General features: G+C 35.9%; 2 protein-coding genes across 2 annotated transcripts in view; both read left to right on the top strand.

Annotated features, from left to right (window-relative positions):
* Positions 1–12,440, top strand: part of LOC146136334 (dynein beta chain, ciliary-like) — a 70,394-nt gene extending 57,954 nt beyond the window's left edge. The window contains exons 69-88 of the mRNA XM_083396065.1: positions 104–252; positions 594–693; positions 939–1,074; positions 1,458–1,614; positions 1,884–2,042; positions 2,520–2,666; positions 2,817–2,975; positions 3,915–4,031; positions 4,373–4,584; positions 5,324–5,472; positions 6,090–6,233; positions 6,498–6,709; positions 7,017–7,121; positions 7,574–7,660; positions 8,205–8,324; positions 9,024–9,415; positions 9,550–9,699; positions 10,063–10,186; positions 10,842–10,995; positions 11,136–12,440. Of these exons, the coding sequence (XP_083252191.1) occupies positions 104–252; positions 594–693; positions 939–1,074; positions 1,458–1,614; positions 1,884–2,042; positions 2,520–2,666; positions 2,817–2,975; positions 3,915–4,031; positions 4,373–4,584; positions 5,324–5,472; positions 6,090–6,233; positions 6,498–6,709; positions 7,017–7,121; positions 7,574–7,660; positions 8,205–8,324; positions 9,024–9,415; positions 9,550–9,699; positions 10,063–10,186; positions 10,842–10,995; positions 11,136–11,359 (3,197 nt within the window). The 3' untranslated portion in view covers positions 11,360–12,440. The remainder of the gene's footprint in view (positions 1–103; positions 253–593; positions 694–938; positions 1,075–1,457; positions 1,615–1,883; positions 2,043–2,519; positions 2,667–2,816; positions 2,976–3,914; positions 4,032–4,372; positions 4,585–5,323; positions 5,473–6,089; positions 6,234–6,497; positions 6,710–7,016; positions 7,122–7,573; positions 7,661–8,204; positions 8,325–9,023; positions 9,416–9,549; positions 9,700–10,062; positions 10,187–10,841; positions 10,996–11,135) is intronic.
* Positions 12,441–14,695: 2,255 nt separating this feature from the next.
* Positions 14,696–19,847, top strand: LOC146136333 (growth hormone secretagogue receptor type 1-like). Its single transcript, XM_083396206.1, has 9 exons — positions 14,696–14,772; positions 14,874–15,002; positions 15,164–15,293; positions 15,588–15,716; positions 15,984–16,123; positions 17,305–17,432; positions 17,904–18,035; positions 18,519–18,657; positions 19,691–19,847. The coding sequence occupies exons 1-9, from the start codon at positions 14,696–14,698 to the stop codon at positions 19,845–19,847; spliced, it is 1,161 nt and encodes a 386-aa protein (XP_083252332.1).
* Positions 19,848–22,909: the final 3,062 nt, after the last annotated feature.

Below are 22,909 nucleotides of genomic sequence, written 5' to 3'. Positions count from 1 at the left end.
CACGCGTATAAATACAAAAAAGCTACACCGATCTTTAAAATTTGACGACTGTTATATTTGCACGAATAGATAATAATTATATAAATGAACATTGACGAATTAGGCCTCGATCCGATTGACTTGCTGGTCGACGACGCAACAATCGCGTCATGGAACAACGAGGGACTCCCATCCGACCGAATGTCAAGTGAAAACGCGGCAATCCTCTCGAATTGCAAGAGATGGCCACTTGTGGTTGACCCACAACTTCAGGTAAGCTTGGTTATTTGCGATTCTGGTGCTCCAATAAATGAATTTTAACATCGTGTACTAAAATGTGGCAATGTATATCTTCGCATTGGATATGATGTAGGCTCGATTTTTACCTTAACTATTCGAGTTATTTTCGTGTTTAATGGGAAGCTGTTGCCAACCTGATTAATTTCGCAGCTCGGTCTCTAGCTTATTTCCGTCGTTTGCACTAATTGCGAAAATTATAATACGACTGTTTTGCAGGACCCAACGTATTTGACAACATTTTAAAAAGGAAATAGTATTTTTATCCTTGCCATAAAATTTTGTTTATGCTCTAACTGTAAAATCTCATATTCCAGGGTTTAAAGTGGATCAAGGGGCACTTCGGCGACGACCTTTATGTTGTTCAAATGGGACAAAAGGGTTATCTCGATGTGATTGAAAAGTGCCTGTCTGAGGGTAAGTATATTTTAATAAATCAGAAACAATATTATACCCTGATAATAAATTGCAAAGCCAAAAAGGTCAAGTAGATCGACATCATCCTGATTAAGAAAAATCTACACGACCTTTTGGGCTTTGCAATTTATTAACAAGCTACATAACTGATCCGTTCATAGTGTACACAAATATGATACCCACATTGACAAAATGTGTTGACTTGTTACGTCACCATTTTTGTTAACACAAGCCTTGGATTTCAGGCGACAAGGTTATGATTGAGAACATTGGTGAAAGCATCGATCCGGTGCTGGAGCCACTGCTTGGCCGCAACACGATAAAGAAGGGAAAGTTCATTCGAATCGGCGACAAAGAGTGCGAATACCACCCTGAGTTCAAGTAAATTACTTGTTTTCTGACTTTACCTGACCACGTAGTTCGACAAGCAGTTCACTCTGTTTAAATTTCGGGGATTGAACCTATTCGTCATATTTAAGTATAAATATCTAAATAAAAATATGTTGTCTTTTACTCGTCGTTATCCTTTTGAAATGTTTAAAATATTCAGCTTTATTCTACTTTTTATACTTTCTGCCAATCAATCTGTGCAATTTGTAAGTATAACAAGCGTCTTACAACTTTCGTTGAGAATTTTAAAACACAAATATAACTGGGAGGACTACAGAATTACCCACTTGTAAAAATATTTTTTTTTTAATTTAAATGCCTTTCTGTTTATGAGTAGTTTTGAGTCACCTTAAAAAAATATAACTTTTCAAAAGGTTGATACTTCAAACGAAGTTGGCTAATCCCCATTACAAACCCGAGATGCAAGCCCAGACCACTTTAATCAATTTCACGGTGACCAGGGATGGGTTGGAAGATCAATTGCTCGCCAACGTCGTCAGCACCGAAAGGCCCGACCTCGAACAACTAAAGGTGTGTTATATACTTTCGATCCTGAAACCATGCATTATGTATTGTATATAGACTTCACATATTGTTTATGTTTGTTTTAGGGTTTAATTGAAAAAATTAACGACTTAAATCGTAAATCGTATTTTGCTGAAAAGAACCAATATGGACAATGTCGTTTTACTAAAACATGATTGAAACTTCTCACAAAATCTAGATAAAAAAATCGCTCTGCATCTTAAGCGCAATTATGTCTTTTATATTGGTAACTTTTCAATGTTGTTTTTAAATAGGTCGACTTAACGAAGCAGCAAAACGACTTTAAGATAACCTTGAAGAGACTTGAAGACAACCTCCTGAGTCGTCTCTCGGCGGCTGAGGGTAACTTTCTCGGGGACACCGAGCTCGTGGAAAACCTGGAGCACACCAAGCGCACCTCTGAGGAAATTGAGGCAAGAACGAAGTCGTTTTTATATAATAAGTTGGACCATTTATTTAAAATGAATAAAGAGATTAAAGAGATATTTGAAATGTTCACAATGCTATACATACTTGTTTATAGACATATTCCTACTACGTCCAATTAAAACCTTCAAACGTTATGCTCCAATGTTGGCGTAATATAAACGTTACTTAGGAGCCCCTTATAAGTTTTTTCGATAGCTCAGTTGGTCTAAAAAGGTAGATCGTAGCCGTATAAACTTCAGACCACTCCAAGATTTTTGTTTTTAAAACGCGGTAAGATTCAAAATTTACAATTGACGAACATAAAAATAGCCGATTCACTGCCGAACATCTAACAAAAAATTGGTGGCGGCACTTTATCGGCACTTTTTTTCTTCGATGAAAAACATCTGAAGGCAACGTACGGAGTTCATCGAACTGGGTGACGATGCTGCCTATATAAAGAAAATTGTTTTCTTCATTAGATCAAAGTGAAAGAGGCTAAGCACAACGAAGTTAAGATCAATGACGCCAGGGAGCATTACCGACCAGTTGCTACCCGAGCATCTTTGCTCTATTTCATTCTCAACGACCTGCACAAGATAAATCCCATTTACCAGTTCTCTCTAAAGGTAACTTAATTTGTTCACGAAAAGTAACTTAACTCTTCTTAATGTAACATAAAATCTAAGCCGGTCGTCAAGTTGTTTTAACTCAAACTGTAGTAAAATATTCGCTATTGCTTGGTCTAGACGTAAATACTTTATGAATCCAATTTTTAGGCGTTCAACGTAGTATTCCTGCGTGCCATAGACCAAACACCACAGTTTGACAGCGTGGACGAGCGAGTTTTGAATCTTATCGACTCGGTCACTTACGATACCTTTGCTTACACCAGTAGGGGTCTGTTCGAGAAAGATAAGCTGATTTTCACTTCTCTTGTAAGTACATTACTTGCTTTTGGCTGTAGGCTTTTAAAGTGATTCCTGACAAGCGCTGTAAAGACTTAACAGTTAGTTAAAATTAAAAAAAATTTTAAATGCATAAATGTTTATAGATTAAACTTTAAATTTTTAATCTTGTAGCAATCACCGTTTAGTTTTAAATCGGTTAAGCAACCGAAAATACGTTTAACAATTTTTGCTTATCTAATGTCCGCCCACTTTTATTATCAAACGTTCCATACAATACCGGAATGCGCTTTACAAAACGATTTTCGCTAAATTGGAAGCAATCACAAAAACAATGTTTTGTCAAATTTCAATGGGGACCCCCTGGAATTGTTAGGTTACGTCTAAAAAACCCACAAACCAAATCTGGACACGTTTGGTTCAGTATTGACCGTGCTACGTCAATTAGAAAATTCAGATTTAGGCTAAAATTTTTGAAAAAATTAGATTATCCTCCCCCCTCAAAAAATGTTTTCATTTTATCTTTTGCATTGCTTTGCAATTGAATAGCTATAAATAAACCTGTTTTGCAGTAAACAAGTGAGTAGTCATGGAACTTAGGCTGTTTTGTACGAAAAATGGGTTAAAATTCTAAAATAAAGTAGATGCAGCACACACTTCATCAAATCAATAAAATAGTGCATTTAGTCTTCACACAATTATATCAACTACTTATCTAAAGTTCAAAAAAACGTGTTAAAAAGTTTTAATAGCTTTTTGTAGGCTAAAATATTTTATGTTATAATTAATTGATTGTTTTTGTTATAATTAATTTGAGTTCTGCTATTATGGTGCTATATGTTTATATATTCATCTGTTGACTATACACTACAGGATTTATTCAAGCCCATAAACTATTTTTACACGTTTCAATTAATCTACCGTTTACAGTGGTTCGCTGTGTTAGACTGAATAACGTGTTATACGCAGGTTGCTTTTCAAGTTCTTCAAATGCGTGGCGACTTGAATGCCAATGACCTTGACATCTTACTTCGTTTCCCAACTAGCCAGCCGATGACGAGTCCAGTGGATTTTCTAACAAATCAAGTAATTTTCCTGTTTACTGTCACGTCGGTTTAAATATTATACCTTGTGCTTTTTGGTGTTTCCATTGAAAGCCTCAAGTTGTATTTCAGTAATTAATAAACATACAGCTTCTTCACGCTACACGCTCGGTAATCAAAATGAATTTACTCTTTAGTAAAAAAAAATGCCTCATCGCGGTTCCCAAGCCCACGCCTTTCGACTTTCGCTAACAACATAAATTTATTTGCCGCTAGTACTCAATTACAAAATTCAGAGACTTTCTTTTTCGGGTAAAATGGTTAAAGCGGTCTTAAATTATATAGCAGAATTTTCTCGAAAAATCCATCGTGTTTTTGCAACAGGCATGGGGAGTTATTAAGGCGATATCTTTGCTGGACGAGTTCCTTAATTTGGACCGTGACATCGAAGGCTCACCAAAACGCTGGAAGAAGCTTGTCGATAGCGAGGCCCCAGAGAAGGAAAAGCTGCCGCAGGAATGGAAGACCAAGCCTCTGGTGCAGCAAATGTGCATCTTGAGGACTCTGCGACCGGACAGGATGACATATGCACTCAGGTATAGCTGTGAAAGACAGCAGGACATCAGATGCGTTGTACGCTTGTCTCGTTAACATTTTAATAATAGGCTACAGGGTCCAAGAAAAAATAAACGGTTTTGTTAGATATTATGTAAACTTCCTCGATTGGCCAACTGAAACGCTCTGCTAAAACTATTCTTTTTAACAGGCATAAGCTAATTGCACCTAAATAGATTTTAGGTAAGTAAATGGAACGTAATTTTTTTCTTCGCGTTTTTTAATGTTTCTGGCGGATCCTGTTAACTAAAAAAATAAATTTCTATGGTGTTTGAAGAACAATACGTTTAACAACTGCTCTGTGGTGGCAAGGCAGAAGTGCATCATTTTTTGACCGATTTTTTTATATCAAGATCGAATAACACCTTATGCATTCCTCTTCCAAACATAAAAATATCCATGCTAAAATTGTTTTATTCTTTTTGAACATTTTTCTCTCATTCGTGTTTTTTTCTGTTTTAAATAAAGACGTTGACATATTACTTTTGGCGGAAATGGAGAGCAAGAAAGTTACTAATTACTTGTAAAAATGAGTTTTGTTCTAAAATAAAGTTCATAACAGTTCGGTTGCCTTACTTCTAAACCACCTATGTTGTAAAACAGTTTTTTTTATTTCCAGTTCCAGTGCAGGTTCATAACTGACGAGAACGAATTTTTAGTCAACTGTTTTGACTTAGCGAATTTCGAAACGCCTAACTATAGTTTGCATTTGTGACACAGGAACTTCATTGAAACGCAGCTGGGCTCCAAGTACGTTGAAAACCGGGGCATCGAGTTCATGAAGACGTTCGAGGAGAGTTCGCGCAGCACACCGGTCTTCTTCGTACTTTCGCCTGGAGTAGACCCACTCAAAAACGTGGAGGCTCTAGGTATGTTCTCTACAGCCAAAGTTATGGCCTAAGTTCGATGCCCGCACATCATACAGCAACGCAACCCCTTTCACACTTTTTAAGTAGCTGAACAGCAAGTGGCGCTGTGGAAAATACTTATACAATTTTGCCTAAAGTACCTAATATAAAAGTTTATAATTTAAATCTTTATCTATGGGACTTTATCGTATACAAGAAAATTGCATACAAAATCGATGTAATCGCTTAAACGTTATTGACATTTACTTCAATATATACATATTTTATATTTTTTCACTCAAGGTATTAGTTTCAAGTAATTTTAATCAAACCTATGCGTAAACTAATATAAATTGGTTTATAGACATTATCAGCCATTTTCGGGTTCGTTGTTTCTAAGGAAATTTTGTTGCAATCGTAATATTATATTCTTCTGTATTGTTCATTTGTCACTTTTACAGTTCAAATTTCATTTAGTTTACTTGCGTTATTAAGAGGTCATGTTATATTTAATACAAGCATAAGTTCAGCGGGGTTTCTGCAAAAAAACTTTACATCAACGATTTAATTTTAATCTCACCTAAAACAACAATCATCTACTTTTGATTGAATAAAAAATCCAAATTGTTCTTAACCAGGTCGCCGCTTGGGCTACTCCACTGATCAGGATAATCTCCACAGCGTTTCGCTCGGTCAAGGTCAAGAGGTCGTAGCAGAAAAAGCGTTGGAAGTTGCTGCTGAGAACGGCCACTGGGTCATTCTGCAGAACGTTCACCTTGTCGGTGGGTATAGTTGCTCATTTTTGTCTTGATGTTTTACATATTAGGAAAATTAGTGCCACTCATAAAACAATCAGATGCATCATGTTTTTTTAATATAAATAGAAGTCTGTAATTGGAGAGAGATTTGAATTAAGTTTTTTTTTTACTTTTTAATGCACTGTTTCGAATCCATTTTCCTACAACGCCTTGTTTTTTTGACTCGCTCCTGGTTCCACAGTTCTATAAGGTTCTTTTTAATTTATTTTCTTAAATATACTTTTGCAGCCAAGTGGCTTCCTCGTCTTGAACGAGCGGTCGAAGCGAACGCCGTAAATGCGCATGAAAATTACCGGGTGTTCATCAGTGCTGAACCTCCCCCAACCCAGGAACAGCACATCATCCCACAAGGAATCCTGGAGAACTCCATCAAGATAACAAGCGAGCCTCCGACCGGAATGCATGCCAACCTGCACGCCGCACTCGATAACTTTAATCAGGTATAAAAGTGCATAACAACAGTATCAGGTAGTAAGTACCTGTTTTAAGGCAGCGCTTAGAACGACCAAGTTTTATTTTAATCTAAGTATAACTGTTTGGTTGCTGTTTTAATGAAGTAGAGCGATTTTGGTTTCAAACGAGTTTGATTGGAATATTTAAACCTATAGTTTGGACTTTTGAGTATAAACAACGCTTAAATAATGTTGAAATTCCTTCTACCGGAACAATCGAGTATAATTATTGAAATATTTGAAGTTGACCAGCTTTTCAAATATTAAAACCTTAATCGTTACAATTTCTCTCTAGGACACACTTGAAATGTGCGTGCGGGAGACCGAGTTTAAGTCCATCCTCTTTTCTCTCTGCTATTTCCATTCGGCTGTGGCTGAACGAAGAAAGTTCGGGCCGCAGGTATAATTTGTAAGCCTTAATATCATTTGTAAACGAAATGTTAGTTAGGGCTTATGGCATTGTTTGCAATGTATTAATATCAATGAAACCGAAAATCAAGTATACGAAATTTGTCAAATAAGTAAACGAAATTTATATTTTTATCAGTAATTGAGTTGTACGTAAAAAAAATTGTGTATATTTGTCATGATTTTTATTTACTTCTTATTTCGTTTGTAAATTATTTGTGGGCAAATTTTTTATGTTTGGCATTGGTAGACGGTAAAAAAGTTAGAAGATACAACATATGTCTTAAAAAAATATGGAAAATAAACACTCGAGTTGCCAAAACGAATTTTGGCCTATATTTTGATATAACGCTGGAAAAAATTGAGAGACATTTTCGTTCCAACAAAACGACCTAAAGGCACATAGCTTGAGTGTTCTGTACTAAATTTATGTTTTCACGCCAGGGTTGGAACCGAAGCTATCCGTTCAATACAGGAGACCTCACCATTTCAGTTAATGTGCTCTACAACTATTTGGAAGTCAACCCAAAGGTTCAGTGATGAGTGTTTTAACAAAATCTTCATCAAAGTCTAAAATACTTTAAATTGTGAATAGTATTGTTAGTAACCACTGTCTTTGGTTAGGATCCCTTTAATATGATGTAGAATTGTAGATGAACTAAGTTTATCTTTATAACGTAAAATAAAAACCTGTTAGTAAAACAACAATACCTTACGGAGATACTGGGCAAAAAATGTGAGCTTTCACGTAATAAAATATTGATTACTTTAATCATCGAAACCGTACACAAGTAATTCATTTATGCATGCATGCCAGTTAGTTGGATGGGTCAAACATACAAGCTCGACATTAGTTTTATCAAATATTGTCGCATAGCTGAACAATTTATAACGACAGGTCTTTTAAACAATAATTTTTAATTAAGATGGATAATTAATCTGGCTTTAAATTCTCAAAGATTTGCTAACGGCCATGTTTACCAAATCACCATATTAGTTTGTTTTCAACTCTATATTAATGAGTGTAACTTCAAAACGAAATACAACACCGTAGTAATGAGATTTTCAAACATAGGTACCTTGGACCGATCTTCGTTATTTATTTGGCGAGATTATGTACGGCGGTCACATCACCGACGACTGGGACAGAAGATTATGCAGAACCTACTTGGAAGTGTATATGGATCAGGAACAGGTACATTCCCGTTATTTTGTTCACATTTTATCCGAATTACATATCAATTTGAGGAGTATAATCTACTACCTTTTCGGGCGCTTTTTTCTGGTTGCCATAATATGTATCTTGGAGACTTAATAGTTATACAAACAAGACACAGATTTATTAGCTAGAGTTTCTCGAACGGGACCCTTATACTAACTATTCGCCGATTAAACTGTTATTTGTATTTTTTATTTTGACTTCATACACTAGTTCGTAATATTCCCTGGCGCATATGTTATGGAATGTTGTTAAAATATTTCCTATGTAAGAGAAACCATGAAAGGTACCCTAGTCTAGGTTATTAGTGAATAAAAAAATCCATTTTAATGGTTAAAATCCGGATGTGTTTGTTTTAAAAGAACGAATATTTTTAAATGCTATGGGCAAAAAATGCAATCTTCAGTAAACTTAGATTGCCGTTAAGTTGCAAAAAACGATCGCCTCATAACTAAAACCTTTTCAAATATAGAACAGATAACACTGCTACAGCCTTATCGAATGTAATATTGTAACGACAAAAGGGGTTCTTCAAATGTTAGACTGCTGACAAGAAGATAAAAAGATGTATAAGATTATTTTAGGCGAGTTCTCACCAGAAGTGATATTTTTTTAAATACAAATTTCAGCACAATTTGTGCTTCCTGCGTAGCAAATTTTGGTGACTTGTTTTAGTTGGACGGCGAGCTTTACCTATGTCCTGGCTTCCCGGTTCCTCCCAACCTCGACTACAAGGGCTATCACACCTACATCGATGAGATGCTGCCTCCCGAGAGCCCAATACTCTACGGTCTGCATCCTAATGCGGAAGTAGGTATCCTCACAGTGACATCTGATCATCTCTTCCGGACGGTTCTCGAAATGCAGCCGCGTGGCGGAGGACAAGCCGGTGAAAGAGGATCAACTATGGAGGAAATGGTTAAAGCCTCGTTAGACGAAATCTTGGAGAAGTTGCCGGAGGAATTTGCAATGAACGAGATTATGGCGAAGACGCTGGAGAGGTCGCCTTTCATTCTCGTATGCTTCCAGGAGTGCGAGCGAATGAACATCCTTATCAGAGAAATAAGGTAAAGTGAATTTAAATCAGTTAAATTTACATATGTTATTCCCAAATTGGTACATTCAAAAAAGTGATTTTTAAGATTCCTTCCAATGTTATGTTAAAAATATAAAATACAAGACTGAATTGCTTGGTTTTTAGACGTTCATTGAAGGAACTTGATCTCGGCTTGAAAGGAGAACTAACAATTTCATCGGAAATGGAAGAAATTCAAAACGCATTGTTCCTTGATAAGGTTCCAGTGTCTTGGACCAAAATTGCTTTTCCTTCCTTATACAGTCTTGGACTGTGGTAAGTCATGCAAGACCTATCCTTTTTCTGCAGCGCATTGCTTTGAAAATAGTATATTCCAACCAGTTTATAAGTTTGTCTGAGGTGATTACAAACAGGAGACGCGCCATGTCCTCCAAACTGTATTTTAGGATATTTTGGCAGCTTCATTTTTGTGACGTCATCTTGAAATTATTAATGCCGCCGAACTAAAAACACCCTTTGATTGAAATTTAAACCGTTACGTTAACCTCACGTTAATCAAAGTTCTAAAGCTAAATAGGGTGTACCCATCAATTGCTTAAATAAAAAACATCGGATTAATACTATTTTAGAGATTTTCGATAAAAATACAGAACCCGGCATATAAGAGTTTTTTAACAGGTACACAGACGTCCTTGTGCGTTGCCGAGAACTGGACACTTGGACCCATGACTTAATGTTACCGGCTGTCGTCTGGCTGGGAGGACTATTCAATCCACAATCTTTCCTCACCGCTATTATGCAGGTACGTCAAATATTTCCGCAGTCAAACCATGTAGGAGTATGAGACTGCAGGTAGGAAACAACGAAAACAAATCCACGACACGCTTTAGCAAATTATATATAAAACTTAACAATCACCCAACTACACATAACGTAGGTAGAAGGTAAATTCCATTAGTATTACCACTAAACATTTTCCGCCCCATTGACAATCTTTCGTCGTAGTTCCGCGGCACACAGTTTGATAATCACTCGACTAGATCCAGGTTACGGCACGGGTAAACGCTGATTTGTTAATGTCGAGGCAAATTTGATTGTTTAGCAACCTATGTTGACCTCCATGGGGTAGAGTGTCGGTACGTTGTAATATATAGCTTGGCGTTTACTAGGTTATGTTTTCCATATGGTGGTCACCATGCATAAGCACTTTTATTATTATCAGCGATACCACAGCGAAACATAGTGCTGTATTGGTTGCGTCAAAAAGCATTTTAAAGGATGGACTCTTACGAGTTGTTACTAGAATCTAAGGCTACTTGGCGATTCAGTGTGGAATATAACGGATGTTGTGAAAAACAATGTGTTTTGTTTGTAGTGTGTTATTTAGGTTGAGGTGCTACTAGGCTACTAATATGCATTATACACGGATTTGTTAACTACAATTTATATTTATTTAGAGCATGGCTCGTAAAAATGAGTGGCCGTTAGACAAGATGGTTTTGTCGGTTGATATCACGAAAAAATCCAAGGATGACTTCAGTCATCCACCACGCGAGGGCGCATATATTCACGGTTTATTTCTGGAAGGAGCTAAGTGGGACGCACAAGCAGGTAAATTTATTTTAAATTCTGGATTAAAATAAGTCCTTAAACCAGCCAAACTATGTCTTTTTTAAAAGTTGGGCAACATTGTCCGTTTTGAATGAAACTTAAAGATAAACGCAAATATGTTAAAATTTTGATATTTTTAGGTATTCTTGCTGAGGCTAAGCTTAAGGAGCTTACCGCACCAGTTCCGGTAATGTTTGTCAAAGCAATTCCAGTGGACAGACAAGAGACTAAAAACATATACGAATGTCCCCTTTACCGTACCAGGGAGAGGGGTCCAACCTTTATATGGACCTTCAACATTAAATCGAAGGAAAGCAAATCCAAGTGGATATTAGCTGGCGTGGCCTTGTTGCTTCAAGTGTAAGATTTCATCAAAAAGAAAACGAGCAATTCTTGAGCAAAGTATGCCACTGACAATTGGCTTACTATAATGCAGGGTTTAAATAACAAAATGACTTTTAATTAACTTTGTGGTAGGCACAAGGTAATTTCCAAACACTTCTTAATTCTAAATATATTTCTCATCTGTGTTTACAAATCCAGCCTTATATGATTTTGATTAATTTAATAAAATTTCCTTTTTAAAAAAAAACTGCGTATCGATAAAGAAACTGTTTGTGACGTTTTGAAACTGAAATAACCTGAACTTGACTATATATAAATATTTTTCTGATATATTTTTAACATGTCAGCAATCTAATTGTTGTTTTGTATCTAAGTTTTAATGCAGCAGTCGTCATTTTTTAATATATAGCTCACTGTGCACACAAAAAGTGTTTTTGCCTGTATGAAAGTTGACATTTTTATTAAGACGTAATAAAATATATGAACTCGAAGATAAAAGTTGATATCCTTATTAAGACGTAATAGGCTTTATAAACATTCTAAAATTGCGCGATTTTTAGGTTTTAAAAATGTTGTACTTTTACAGAATGTTATAACATGTGTCTACTGCTTTTTATACTTTAGAACGTGATTTTGGGCGTGTTCGATCATTGTGCGCTTCTCCTCAAAACTACATAACCTCAATTAATCGTGCAATTTCTTTATAAAATCCTAAAATGCTATAATAAAATGTTCGTAAGTTTTAAGTTTCCTGTAAGTTACCGTATGAAAAAAACTATTTTGATTTCTAAACAATATAGCGATTTATGGTTTTAACACAGTTTTGTTCAAACAGGTGCGCTTTTTAAGCTTATTAAATTTATAGAACTTTCAACGTCGACGTAGCCTAATCTGTTTTGTTGGAGGTCAAGATTTTGTTGTTAAAAAACCTATCAAGCTTTTATAAAGATTTCTTTGGTAATTGTGAAATGTTTTCTAAAGCACATCAATATTACTTTTTAAATATGTAGCCTTACACTGTTCGTAACATTGCAATCTTTGAATGTTGTAATTAAAACAGATATGCGTATTAAATATCTTATGCGATTAACTTTTACATGTGGTAGACTACGTTGTTTTGTATTTTAAACTGTGAAACGTGAGAACATAACACAGACGCCTTAGTCATTTATGCGCCCCTAAATAAGAAAAATAAAAGCTGTGTAAAAGAGGTGACATTTACTGGATTTTTGATATAAATTTATTGCTGTTCGATTAGTTTAAACTACACCGCAAAATCGCTATTTTATAAACTTTCAATAGGCGAGTAAGATTCCAATTTTCGTATCTGAATCTTTGATAAAACTAGTGTCGAGAACATAACAGCATATGCAGGTTTATAACCCTGGGGATAAGGAAAGTAAACCGAAACCATCGTCAACTAACTACGTGATGCACTTAGTAAGCCATACATAGGTCTGACTTAAAATAAAATACTTGACTGAGGACACATACGTTTAGCATCCATATGATCCGCAATAATAGCAGGGTGGATCACGTCTCTGCGAAACAAATTTGTCTTAATTATACACTCCGTGCTCGCTTATCATCTCAAAATCGCGTGCTGCTTGCGTTAAATGCCTAGGTGTAGCCATATAGAGTTACTTTATGCCTTGTGTTGCATCCTGTGGGCGAAGCTGTTACAAAGCGCTGATTATGAAAAGGCGCTGATTGATAGTTTTAAGGCGACAACCTAAAAAACGGAGTTTTAACAGGCAGCGAAAGATTAAATGTGTTTTACTTTAGCGTTTCTTAAATTTAGAGTCTGCCGCCTTATTAGATTAACTAAAACTTTAACCGCGAAAAAACATAAATTACAAGATAATCGTTACACGAACGTTACATTAAATATAGTTTTCTTTTAGTCTTTGAGTGTGGCAAATTTTTAGATCTACTTAGATTTAGCCTTAAAATGAGCTAAAGGAAGGATTGTATGGAATATTTATAATCGTTTAATCACAACTCTAATAACATCAAATATGTAATGTAGCAATTTTTAGGCACAAAGTGTTGAAAATAGTTTTAAGATATTTCGGGTCCCCTGAGCCCGAAAATCCCTCCATTCTTTTCGAATTGGCTTTAGTTTTTGAGATTCTCGACAACCAACCTTTTTTAATATTGTCATCGTTTTTCTTAACAATGGTTAAAATAGTAGATTTTACAAATCACTTAAGTGTTGAGTCAAGAAGGTGCGGTTACATAAGGCTGCCACGTAAAGCAAAATGCAACCTCAGGAAACATATGGTTCGGTTGCCCGATATGGAATGGTAACGACGTTCCCCGGTGAAACTTGTCGACCACATTGCAGTCCTGACACAAAAGAAAAACAAAATTAAATTTGTGACAAAATTGTAGGAAACTTCAAAACACTGGCAAGAGATAAATTGTACTAAACGGTCAGGTATGAAAAGGAAGAATCAATTTGATCAGAGAAGGGTTGATCAGTACATCACATATGTGTAGCCTTTATACTACTTTTAGTGGAAAATATTGTGGAACTGTTACTTGCAAAACTACACTTTTATGATTTGCTGATGCCAGCGTATCAATATTGACTTCACTTGAAGAGCATGCCTAGATTACTTTGGCGTTGAGCTCCAAGATTTCGATAAGTTTTGTGTGCACAAATGCTGCACTGACACAATTCTTTGAAGGACTCTGACTGCATTTTAATATTTGTGCCGCCAAAATCCCTTCCAATTTTTTCTTTCTAAATCCTACGCCAAAATTTTGCGATACACTCGCAAAAATGACTATTTTTCATTGAAACACCGTGATATAATACGCTCAATTAAGTTTCTGACGGTTTTCTTGGCAGGAAGGAACTGAAATTCAGTCGGGACTGGACCCAAGGCCAACTCCCAAGCTCTTAGGCCTGGAATGACCACAATATTACATTTCATGTTCAGCCGGTTAGATCTTTGTGTAATTGCACCCAGAAATATCACGGTAAAAATCACAATAAAGGGCTTTCCACTCATATATACGACATTTCGTATTTTGAGGTACTTTAACTTCAACTTGTTAAGAACCAGACAGTGCTTTAATTTATTAGAAATGCACCCTGGGCCTACTTCACAGTTTGCCTACGTAATGTGTAAGGCGATGTTTACATATTCGGAGACAAAAATTTAGATTTACAATATCTTAAACTAAAGCCAATTTAAACAATCATTTTTTTTCGAATAAAATTTGAAATCAGGGCTCCTAAAATATTTTAAAGTGACTCTGATAATTCGTGCCTTAAATAGGTGTATATGTGTTTCAAGACTAGTGATTCTATCGTGGGTTTTTTGTAAAGTATATGTCTAAGACTATGACGACTGACGTTGGAAGTGGATATGAAGACTTTCTATCAACAACAGTATTGCAGTCGGATGCTAATGAGACATCGTATGTGTTTTCGTCCCTTTCTATAGCTAAAACTCGTTTGCTGCAATACACAATCATAATACCTTACATATTGTTCACTAATGAGATTGTTTTTATTTCAGGATGTACCGCAACCCTTTTGATGTGACGGCTGTTGTTGTAAGTTCACTCATAATTTTGCCACTTGCAGTGTTTGGGATCCTCGCAAATCTGCTCACAATTTATGTTGTTGCACAGGCGCCAAAACTAAGGTAACGTTGTCGACAAAAAATCGTTGTGTTGTAGAGCGGCTTAAAAATGCATCACAATCAATTTGAAAGGCCAACTAATTTTAGGAGGCACGCTTTGTATCATTTATTTTTGTGATGTATTTTCGAATAATAAATCATTTTCGTTTTGTTTTTGTTTTTAGGTCAATTTTTAACTACTTCATTGCCAGCCTGTGCGTATCCGATTTGATTTCAGCGATACTCAGTCCGTTATTCCTTTACAGGCGAACATGGGGCTATGATCATTGGATAATATCAAATTTTTTATGCAAGGTATTAAACTGCAACTTTATAGGTACTCATAAGTAGAGGTACTCATAAGTTTTAATTAAACTCTTCTCAAAAGTTTCTGAATCTTTAAGTCAATTAACTTTTTTTTTTAATGTTTTTTTGTCATTAGTTTAAACTAAATTGGTTTGATAAACTTTATTGACGTAATATATGTGTGCCATTTTGAGTTAAGTCTGTGTTTGTCACTTATTTCGTTGCGTTTAAAAAAAAAAAAAAAACGACAAAGCGAATATCGATATGGTCGAGGGCCTTTCATATTTGATTTCGTTTTTCAAGGTTTTCTGGGGTGGCGATAATGGGACTTCGGTTGCGACAGCCTTGCACATTCTTTGTTTTGCCTTCTTTCGGCTCTACACAATAACTTGGCCTCATCAATACAAGAACATCAAAAGCGTCCACGCAAAGGTAAGAGAAGATGTCGAAATTCATACCGTAATTTAAAGTATGCACCAGGGTGGTTCAAAACTGGAATGAACACGCGGGCCAAACGCGCAACATCAATATTTTTGCCCGCGCGGAATTGAAAATGAGTAGCTAAAAACTTGCAAATGGCAAAATAATGAACTATATTTTCAACTTTTGAACAACTTTTGAACTAAAAATTTTATTAAACATTTCTACATTCCTAGTGTAAGCATATATTTATCATAATGCTTAAACCTTGTTTTGCAGATTTGTATTATATGGATCTGGATTATTTCACTTGGGTGTGGATTTATACCGTTTGCGAATTGGATGAACGCCAGAAAGATGAACCGAATGGTTATAAGCCGCGAAACTGCTTGGCCGTCATGTACAATAAGTCTTTACTGGTTCGTGCGACAAAGTAAAATTTTATAGAAACTATAGTAATCTGAAAGGGAGTAGGGTCTATGATTAAGTCATCTGGCCTAAAATTGAATGCAATTCCTGAAAGATACAATTCGTCTACAGTAATATCATTATGTTTCAACTAGCTAACCCTACCGGCCCTACACCAATAGCTCTTAAATTAGGGGGGCACGTAAAGGGTTAGCAAGGGGTGACAAGGGGTGATATTAATCAGTGTTGTCAATACGGTCACTTTTCTAAAATTGAGGTGATTGTTGCAAACGCCAATCAACTATACTCCTCGGTAATAAAACTTTAAACATCCTGTTTTTTACATTCGCGGTTACAGTGACCAGAATGTACAATACATGTTGACCTGTACAAATAGTACACTTTTGCAAAGCGGCGATTTTTAGGAGTGCTACTTTTTACTTCCTTTATTTTATATAGCCTACAATAAGGCATCCAGAACTGTCAAGAAGAGGATTAATCACGGCAACTGCCAGGGACACAATCCTCTCATCGCTGTTTAAGCATTTAAAGCTAAAATGGTTAACAACTGGATGTAAAAATTTAAATGTTTTGTACAAAGTTGCAATGAACGAAACCTGTACATCTTATGCAACCTAAAAAAATTACAGTACGCTGTTTTGCTCGGAGTAACAATAATGCTGTCAGCACAAATCCTTGTTGCTTTTTTCAGCGGCCTGGTGGCGTCTGTTCACACAATCCATGTAGGACTGCTACCTTTAAATGTTGCCAAAATGTCAAATGGTCAATAATCTGAGTTTTTAGCAACCGTCCAACTAAAGTTCGACATTATTTTGCGTTTCGTATTCGAGCCGAAATTGTTAACAACCCCTACAATATATAATGGTAATTTTTTCTACAACCAACAATGTTTGTGAACGTATAGTAGGCCTACCTTTGTCATGAAGAACGTGTTTTGTAAACCCTATAAATATATTTTGACCAGATATTTTTTGTTGATTTAACTAAAATTGTAATCATCTACGTATAGTTGCTTTCAGGGTCAACTGACTTGATAACCACTTTGTGGTTCATCGTTGATCCTTTGCTACTGTGTTCGCATTGTAGCACCAAATAAACATTTATCTTAATCTTATAAGGTGTTGCTGCTTGTTGATGTATCTTTTCACAGTAGCCTATTATAATAATTCAGGTTTTCTCAGTTTAAAGCCTACGCAGTGATAGGATACGCCACCTTCTTCTACACACCCTTTGCTCTTATATCGATATTCTCGTTGGCGGTGGCGGGAGTTATGTACTTGAGAAGACGCCGAAGAACAAGTAAGCTTGAAAATTAGCAGTGTTGTAATGATTAAAGGAATAATAAAAGTATGTGGGTCTCTTAAGCTATTTAAAATCGAAAACCAACAGTCCCTATACACACTATCTATTGTAACAATTGCTTGCAATATCGATAAGCACTGGCACTGTGACTAAGCAGTGATATATATATATATATAAGAAATGCGATTGTTGAATCATTATCAACTTGTACAGTTTTGTAATATGAGTTAAAATGGTCTCATCAAGGAATAATAATATCTGTAAACATTTTATTACCACAGTCGTGCGACGCCCTCCGGTGATTAAAACTACGCACCACTGGGTCGCGAAGCACAGTACCTCTGCGTTAAGGAAAACATGTTTAAATCGGTTGATTTAATGTTTTGTAGTTTGCCTGAAGGAACGTTTTGTATGTATAATGCGTTTGTGCGTTTTTAACACCAATGTTCTGCCATTAATTACCTACAGCCTATCGTTATCCGTGTACTGGCATACACCCAAAAGGAGCCGAGGCTATACGACAAAGAAAAGAACGCCAAGCCATAATTCAGCTCGTCCTAATTGTCGGTTCATTTATGATCGGGTATATACCGCACACAGGTAGGAGGTTAGAAAGATAGCGACACCGCAGCAAAATCAAATGAATTAAATCAGATTGTTATTTTAACTTAAAATGCTGGACCACTATTATTTTAACAACTTGTTGTGTAATTTTGCAAAATTGACATTTTAATTATAATACGAGTAAGAAAATATCTATCGTAAGGCAACTATTTATTTTTTAAAACTTGTCATAAAAAGTATACCGGTATAGGGAAAGTTAGCGAATCCACGCAAATAAGCGACTTACAAATGACAAAATAAGGCTTCTTCTTCTTTAAATACAATATTCTATTAAAATGTAAATTGTTTTGCCGTATAAAGTAAGGTAAATTGTATTAATGTAATAGAAAATGTGGTTAAACATGGAGAATGGGGCGCAAATTTTATAGTTTGCCCCAGGGCGGAAAATACCCTCGCTACGCCTCTGCATCCACGTTATTTTTGTATTACGCTGGTTGCCAAACGAAGCTCTTTGTTCAGCTTATCATATATATGCCACCACTACGAAAGCAGTCACGCATTCCGAAGAAGTCTTTCACTGGTGGTTTGGCATGTCAGAGTACATGTGCCTGCGACTAAGCGAATGCCTTAACCCGATCTTTTACAACCTTGGATCGAGGTAAGCGAATTACCGCAGAAGTTGCGTTGTAAGTCTGGGCATTATATCAATGCAGTAATGCCTTGGATATATATTCTTGCTACTGTTTAATATTTTAATAATCATACTCATTTGCGTTGTCAAAAGATACTCATTCACGTCGCCTAATTTAACGCCTATAAACAAGCAAACGTTTTGAAATCAGCTTAGCTTTTTGCGAAATCTATTAAACCGTTAACCGTGCGTATAACCCTTTGCTGCCATGACTGTTGCTCGTTTATTTTTATTCCTCTGATATTTTGCAGATTACACCAACCATATACCTTTCTACTAATCTACATATATGTAGAAATTCATGATATCACGAAACTACATTATATTGTCCAAAACACGAAAATGCAAACCGAAGGTAATCGTGGTTTCTTCATTACAACCCAGGACAGTTTCGGTCATCTTTAATGCAGATAAGCAAAAGAATGACGGCTAATAAATCAACAAGCGTTCAACTCTAAGTTATGTCTAGGGCAGAGGCGTGCAACGCACAGCCCGCGGCACCTATTTTTGACTCACACACTCCTTCTCGAGTATAGTCCATTATTGTCATATAGTTTTAGATCGTACGACGTTGTAACGGCATCATTTGCATCACACAGTATTTATTAGTTTGCCCGGCAGTTACCAACATGTTGCGTCAAGACGTTCATGCAACAATTTTTAACAAATTGCGGGCTGCGGAAACGTTTAAAATCTTTCATGTGCAACCACAGCCAGATATATCACAAGTTGCCGACAAGACACTTGCTCGAAAAATTTCGTATAGATGTTAACACACCATGCACATTGCAAAAGCTTGCAATTGTTTATGTTACCTAAATACACAGTTATAAAAATCGACACTGAAGTTATAAAACACAATGCAGCCCGCATCAACATTTAGCTTTTCGTTGTCATTATCAAAATTACGACCTATAATATTTAACATCGCTAGTTCTTCGTCACAGACTCAGTTTTTGCAAAGTACCTTTGGCGCCAAATTTTGCATTGTATTTACAAGTTCGATGCGCAAAGAAACGATGTTGGTGTTACGGCGTATTAATCCATGTCCCAAGCTTGCGAGCAACAGAGAAGAGAGAAGCAGCAGCAGCATAAAAATTTCGGTGCTGGTCAGTTCACAAGGCACTCAACAGAATCATCCAGTGGTCTCACGTTAATCGGTCATTGACGGCGAATACAAAAAGAAAAAAGGGCGCTTGTTGTAATAAGCGTGCATTCAAAATGTACTATGTTGCAACAAACGTAATTACAATACCTTTATCGCGTAGTTTTTTATGAATTACCGAAACAACACATACATTTGTTATTTCCAATTTCGGGGCTTCTTAACGGCCTGTCACTGGTCTCGTGTACAAACACAACTGTAAAACTTTATTATTGGATTCGTCGTTGATTTGATTGCACTGTATGCAGTAATCTCAAATGGGGGAATTCCCTCACTTGGGTTAGTTTTAGTTCGAAGTGGGTGTTTAGTATATGTGTAAGAAATCGTAATTATGTGAGATGTTCACCGTTAGTGTTGTATTAATGATAAATCATGTATTTTATTCTATTATATTTTATCCTGGCAAGCGCCATCCTTTGTGTTTTGATGCATATGTCGTTTCGCTTGGTTGATTCCTCATAAAATAATCCATATTCATTTTTTACGCAATACGTCAGGTTAACTCCTAAATCGTTTTTTTGAAACCGGTGTGCCGAGTCCATACAGTGTAACTGAAGCAAATAAACCTTTTGATTGCGTAAAGTTTAAGATCCTATTTTTGACCTCGCCCGCCACAATATTTTATGTATCTCATGCGCCCGCGGAAAAAATAAAAGCCCACCCTGTCCAATTTCTATAGCCACGTTTGACGATGATGATAACTTTTTTCACGCTTTTGGCGAATTTTTAACCGTTTTATAAATCTATTCAGTCCAAAAGCGCTATGCAAAGCACATGCATGTCATTTAGCAAAGTTAATTGAGCACGACACATATATTAAACCAGGGATGGTGAACCACTGACCCGCGGGTCAAGATGTGACCCACCACAGATTTTTAATGACCCATATGTCTCTCTTGAAATACCGAAATGTTCTCAATCATTTTCAGGAAAGGGTAAAGGTAAAAACAAATTCTTTGTTGTATAGCACTATACTGTTTAAAACCGGACTGCCCCATCTGTGGGTCGTGCAAAACAGTTTTAGGGGTGACGAGTAAGCGTATATTAACTGCACTTCAACAAATGCGTGCAGAAAAGCAGACAATTAAAACCATTTGGTTTATCGCTGTGAAACGTAAAGGGTGGTGATCCTTTAATGAGGGGTGATTGACTTTTATTGAAATAAAGACGTATTTCTAATCTTCCGTTTATTAAGTTTATATGTTTTTTCATAAAATATTGGATACATAATAAACAGTTGAGCAACTGAACAAGTCTGATTTAATCAGATCTTTGCATGCTAAAACAGATTATCGTTCATTAAAACTAAGTTAAGCCCATGCAAAACTTTCCACAACATAATAAGAAGTTTAAGTAATATTTATTGTAATTTATACCTAATTTAACTTAATAGTTACAAAGCAACTAATCCACTTAATTATCTACCCATTAATCACTTAGACAGCACCATCTGCCTGACTTTAATTCCAACAGCAGTATATGAATTCAGTTTAGATTATACTGAGGAACTCAAACAAGAAAGATGTTATGAGGAAGTTATTAGACCATAAGTGACAAAACGCACCCCATTCAGCAAAGGTCGTAGCAAGAACCCCCTGAAAAGTGATTAACACTTTTTTGACAACTTTCAATGCATAAATTTTGACGTAAATAAACTTACAGCAACAACGAACCCGCCAGGGTTGCCAGACGGTTTAAATGCTGTTAGCCGTGGCTCAGCAAAAATGGCTAAAAATAGCCAGTTTTGTTGAATATATGCTTTATAATTGCTAAATTTTAACCTTATTTAATTTATTGATTAATGGTATTATTATATGAAAAAAAACACAGTAAAATAAAAAAAATGACTTTTTATTCATTATAAATCTTGTTTTATAGTCTCCTCAAGTTCGTAATCAATTTCTTTTTCACAACTAACTTTAATGCTTCCAGGTTGATATTTCTCAAAAAAAAAATACATATTACAAGTTAACAGACTTGGCATTTTTGTCAGTTGGAAATGCAAAAAGCTTGACATCGCTTCATTCACATGGTTAAAACGATTACATTAACTGTATATTGATTGGTATATGCATGGTAGGCTAGCCGAAACATATCCAAACGGACAAAACTTTCAATTTAAAAGTGACGCCACCGAAAAGAGATTTCAATTTACCTTGTAATAACGTAATTTATATTGTTTAACTTAACATAAGTTGCACTTCATAGTGTTGATGAGCAACACGACGCAACATGCAATAATTAGGACAGCGCATATCGGCTGATATGGCTGAATAGATTTCTTTAAACGGACAAAATCATAGTAAAATAGGGATGAAGTTTCGCACGGAGCACAAAAACTCGCATTTGCATAGTTAAAATTGGCCAAAAACATAGTTTATGGCCCATTTAAAAAAATCCTTGATATATCTTTTTAGTAGGCCGTGTGGTATTGTTTCAGAGGACGTTTATGCCAAACCCTGAAACAGCTTCGTAGAACCCTGGTTAAGAACCACTGGTTTAAGTGAAAAGTGAACTGTGCAGTTATATAGTTTGAATCCACAGGATAGAAAAAAGGTAGAGAACTAATGCACGAGTATTTATTTTTTGTAAAACGTTTCCATAAGCTAAGGTTACATAGCAAAACAGCCCGATTCCATTCTACCAAGATCATCCAAATGATGCAGATTTATAAAATCGTAATTAAACGAACATCTACGCCCAGCACTTAACTAAATGACAAACGAAAGCACATTAGCAAACATCGACTGCACTTAGTCTGCTCAATGTAATTGGCACACTTCAGAACAACACTAACAACATCCATATGAAGTTTTAAAAAGTTTAAGATTTAAATAAATTTTTAATTTACAGCTTTTGGGCTTTCAGACTAGAGGTTCTTGACTTTTGTTATTCTGCCCCTTTTATGTATTAACTAAGTAGTGCACGTTGGCGAAAATTGCGATTTTGATGAAGACACCAAGGCTTAGTCTATGTTGTAAAAATTTGACAGAATTGCGTTTTCAGCGAAAAGTTGTTTACCTATAGCATCTAGGTTAGGTTTGCAGAACTTTC

Source organism: Ascidiella aspersa, chromosome 8 (assembly GCF_963924565.1).
Source record: "Ascidiella aspersa chromosome 8, kaAscAspe10.2, whole genome shotgun sequence".
Classification (NCBI taxonomy): Eukaryota; Metazoa; Chordata; class Ascidiacea; order Phlebobranchia; family Ascidiidae; genus Ascidiella; species Ascidiella aspersa.
Note: the sequence above shows the minus strand (reverse complement) of the source record. Positions and strands in the feature narration are given on the sequence as shown.

What these genes read in the sequence shown, in the direction of transcription:
- LOC146136333 (XM_083396206.1), top strand. Translation starts at nt 14,696, where the DNA reads ATGACGACTGACGTTGGAAGTGGATATGAAGACTTTCTATCAACAACA. An exon ending in TGTACAATAAGTCTTTACTG is followed by an intron (nt 16,124 to 17,304) that starts GTTCGTGCGACA and finishes ATAATAATTCAG; the next exon opens with GTTTTCTCAGTTTAAAGCCT. An exon ending in TTTTACAACCTTGGATCGAG is followed by an intron (nt 18,658 to 19,690) that starts GTAAGCGAATTA and finishes TGTATTTACAAG; the next exon opens with TTCGATGCGCAAAGAAACGA.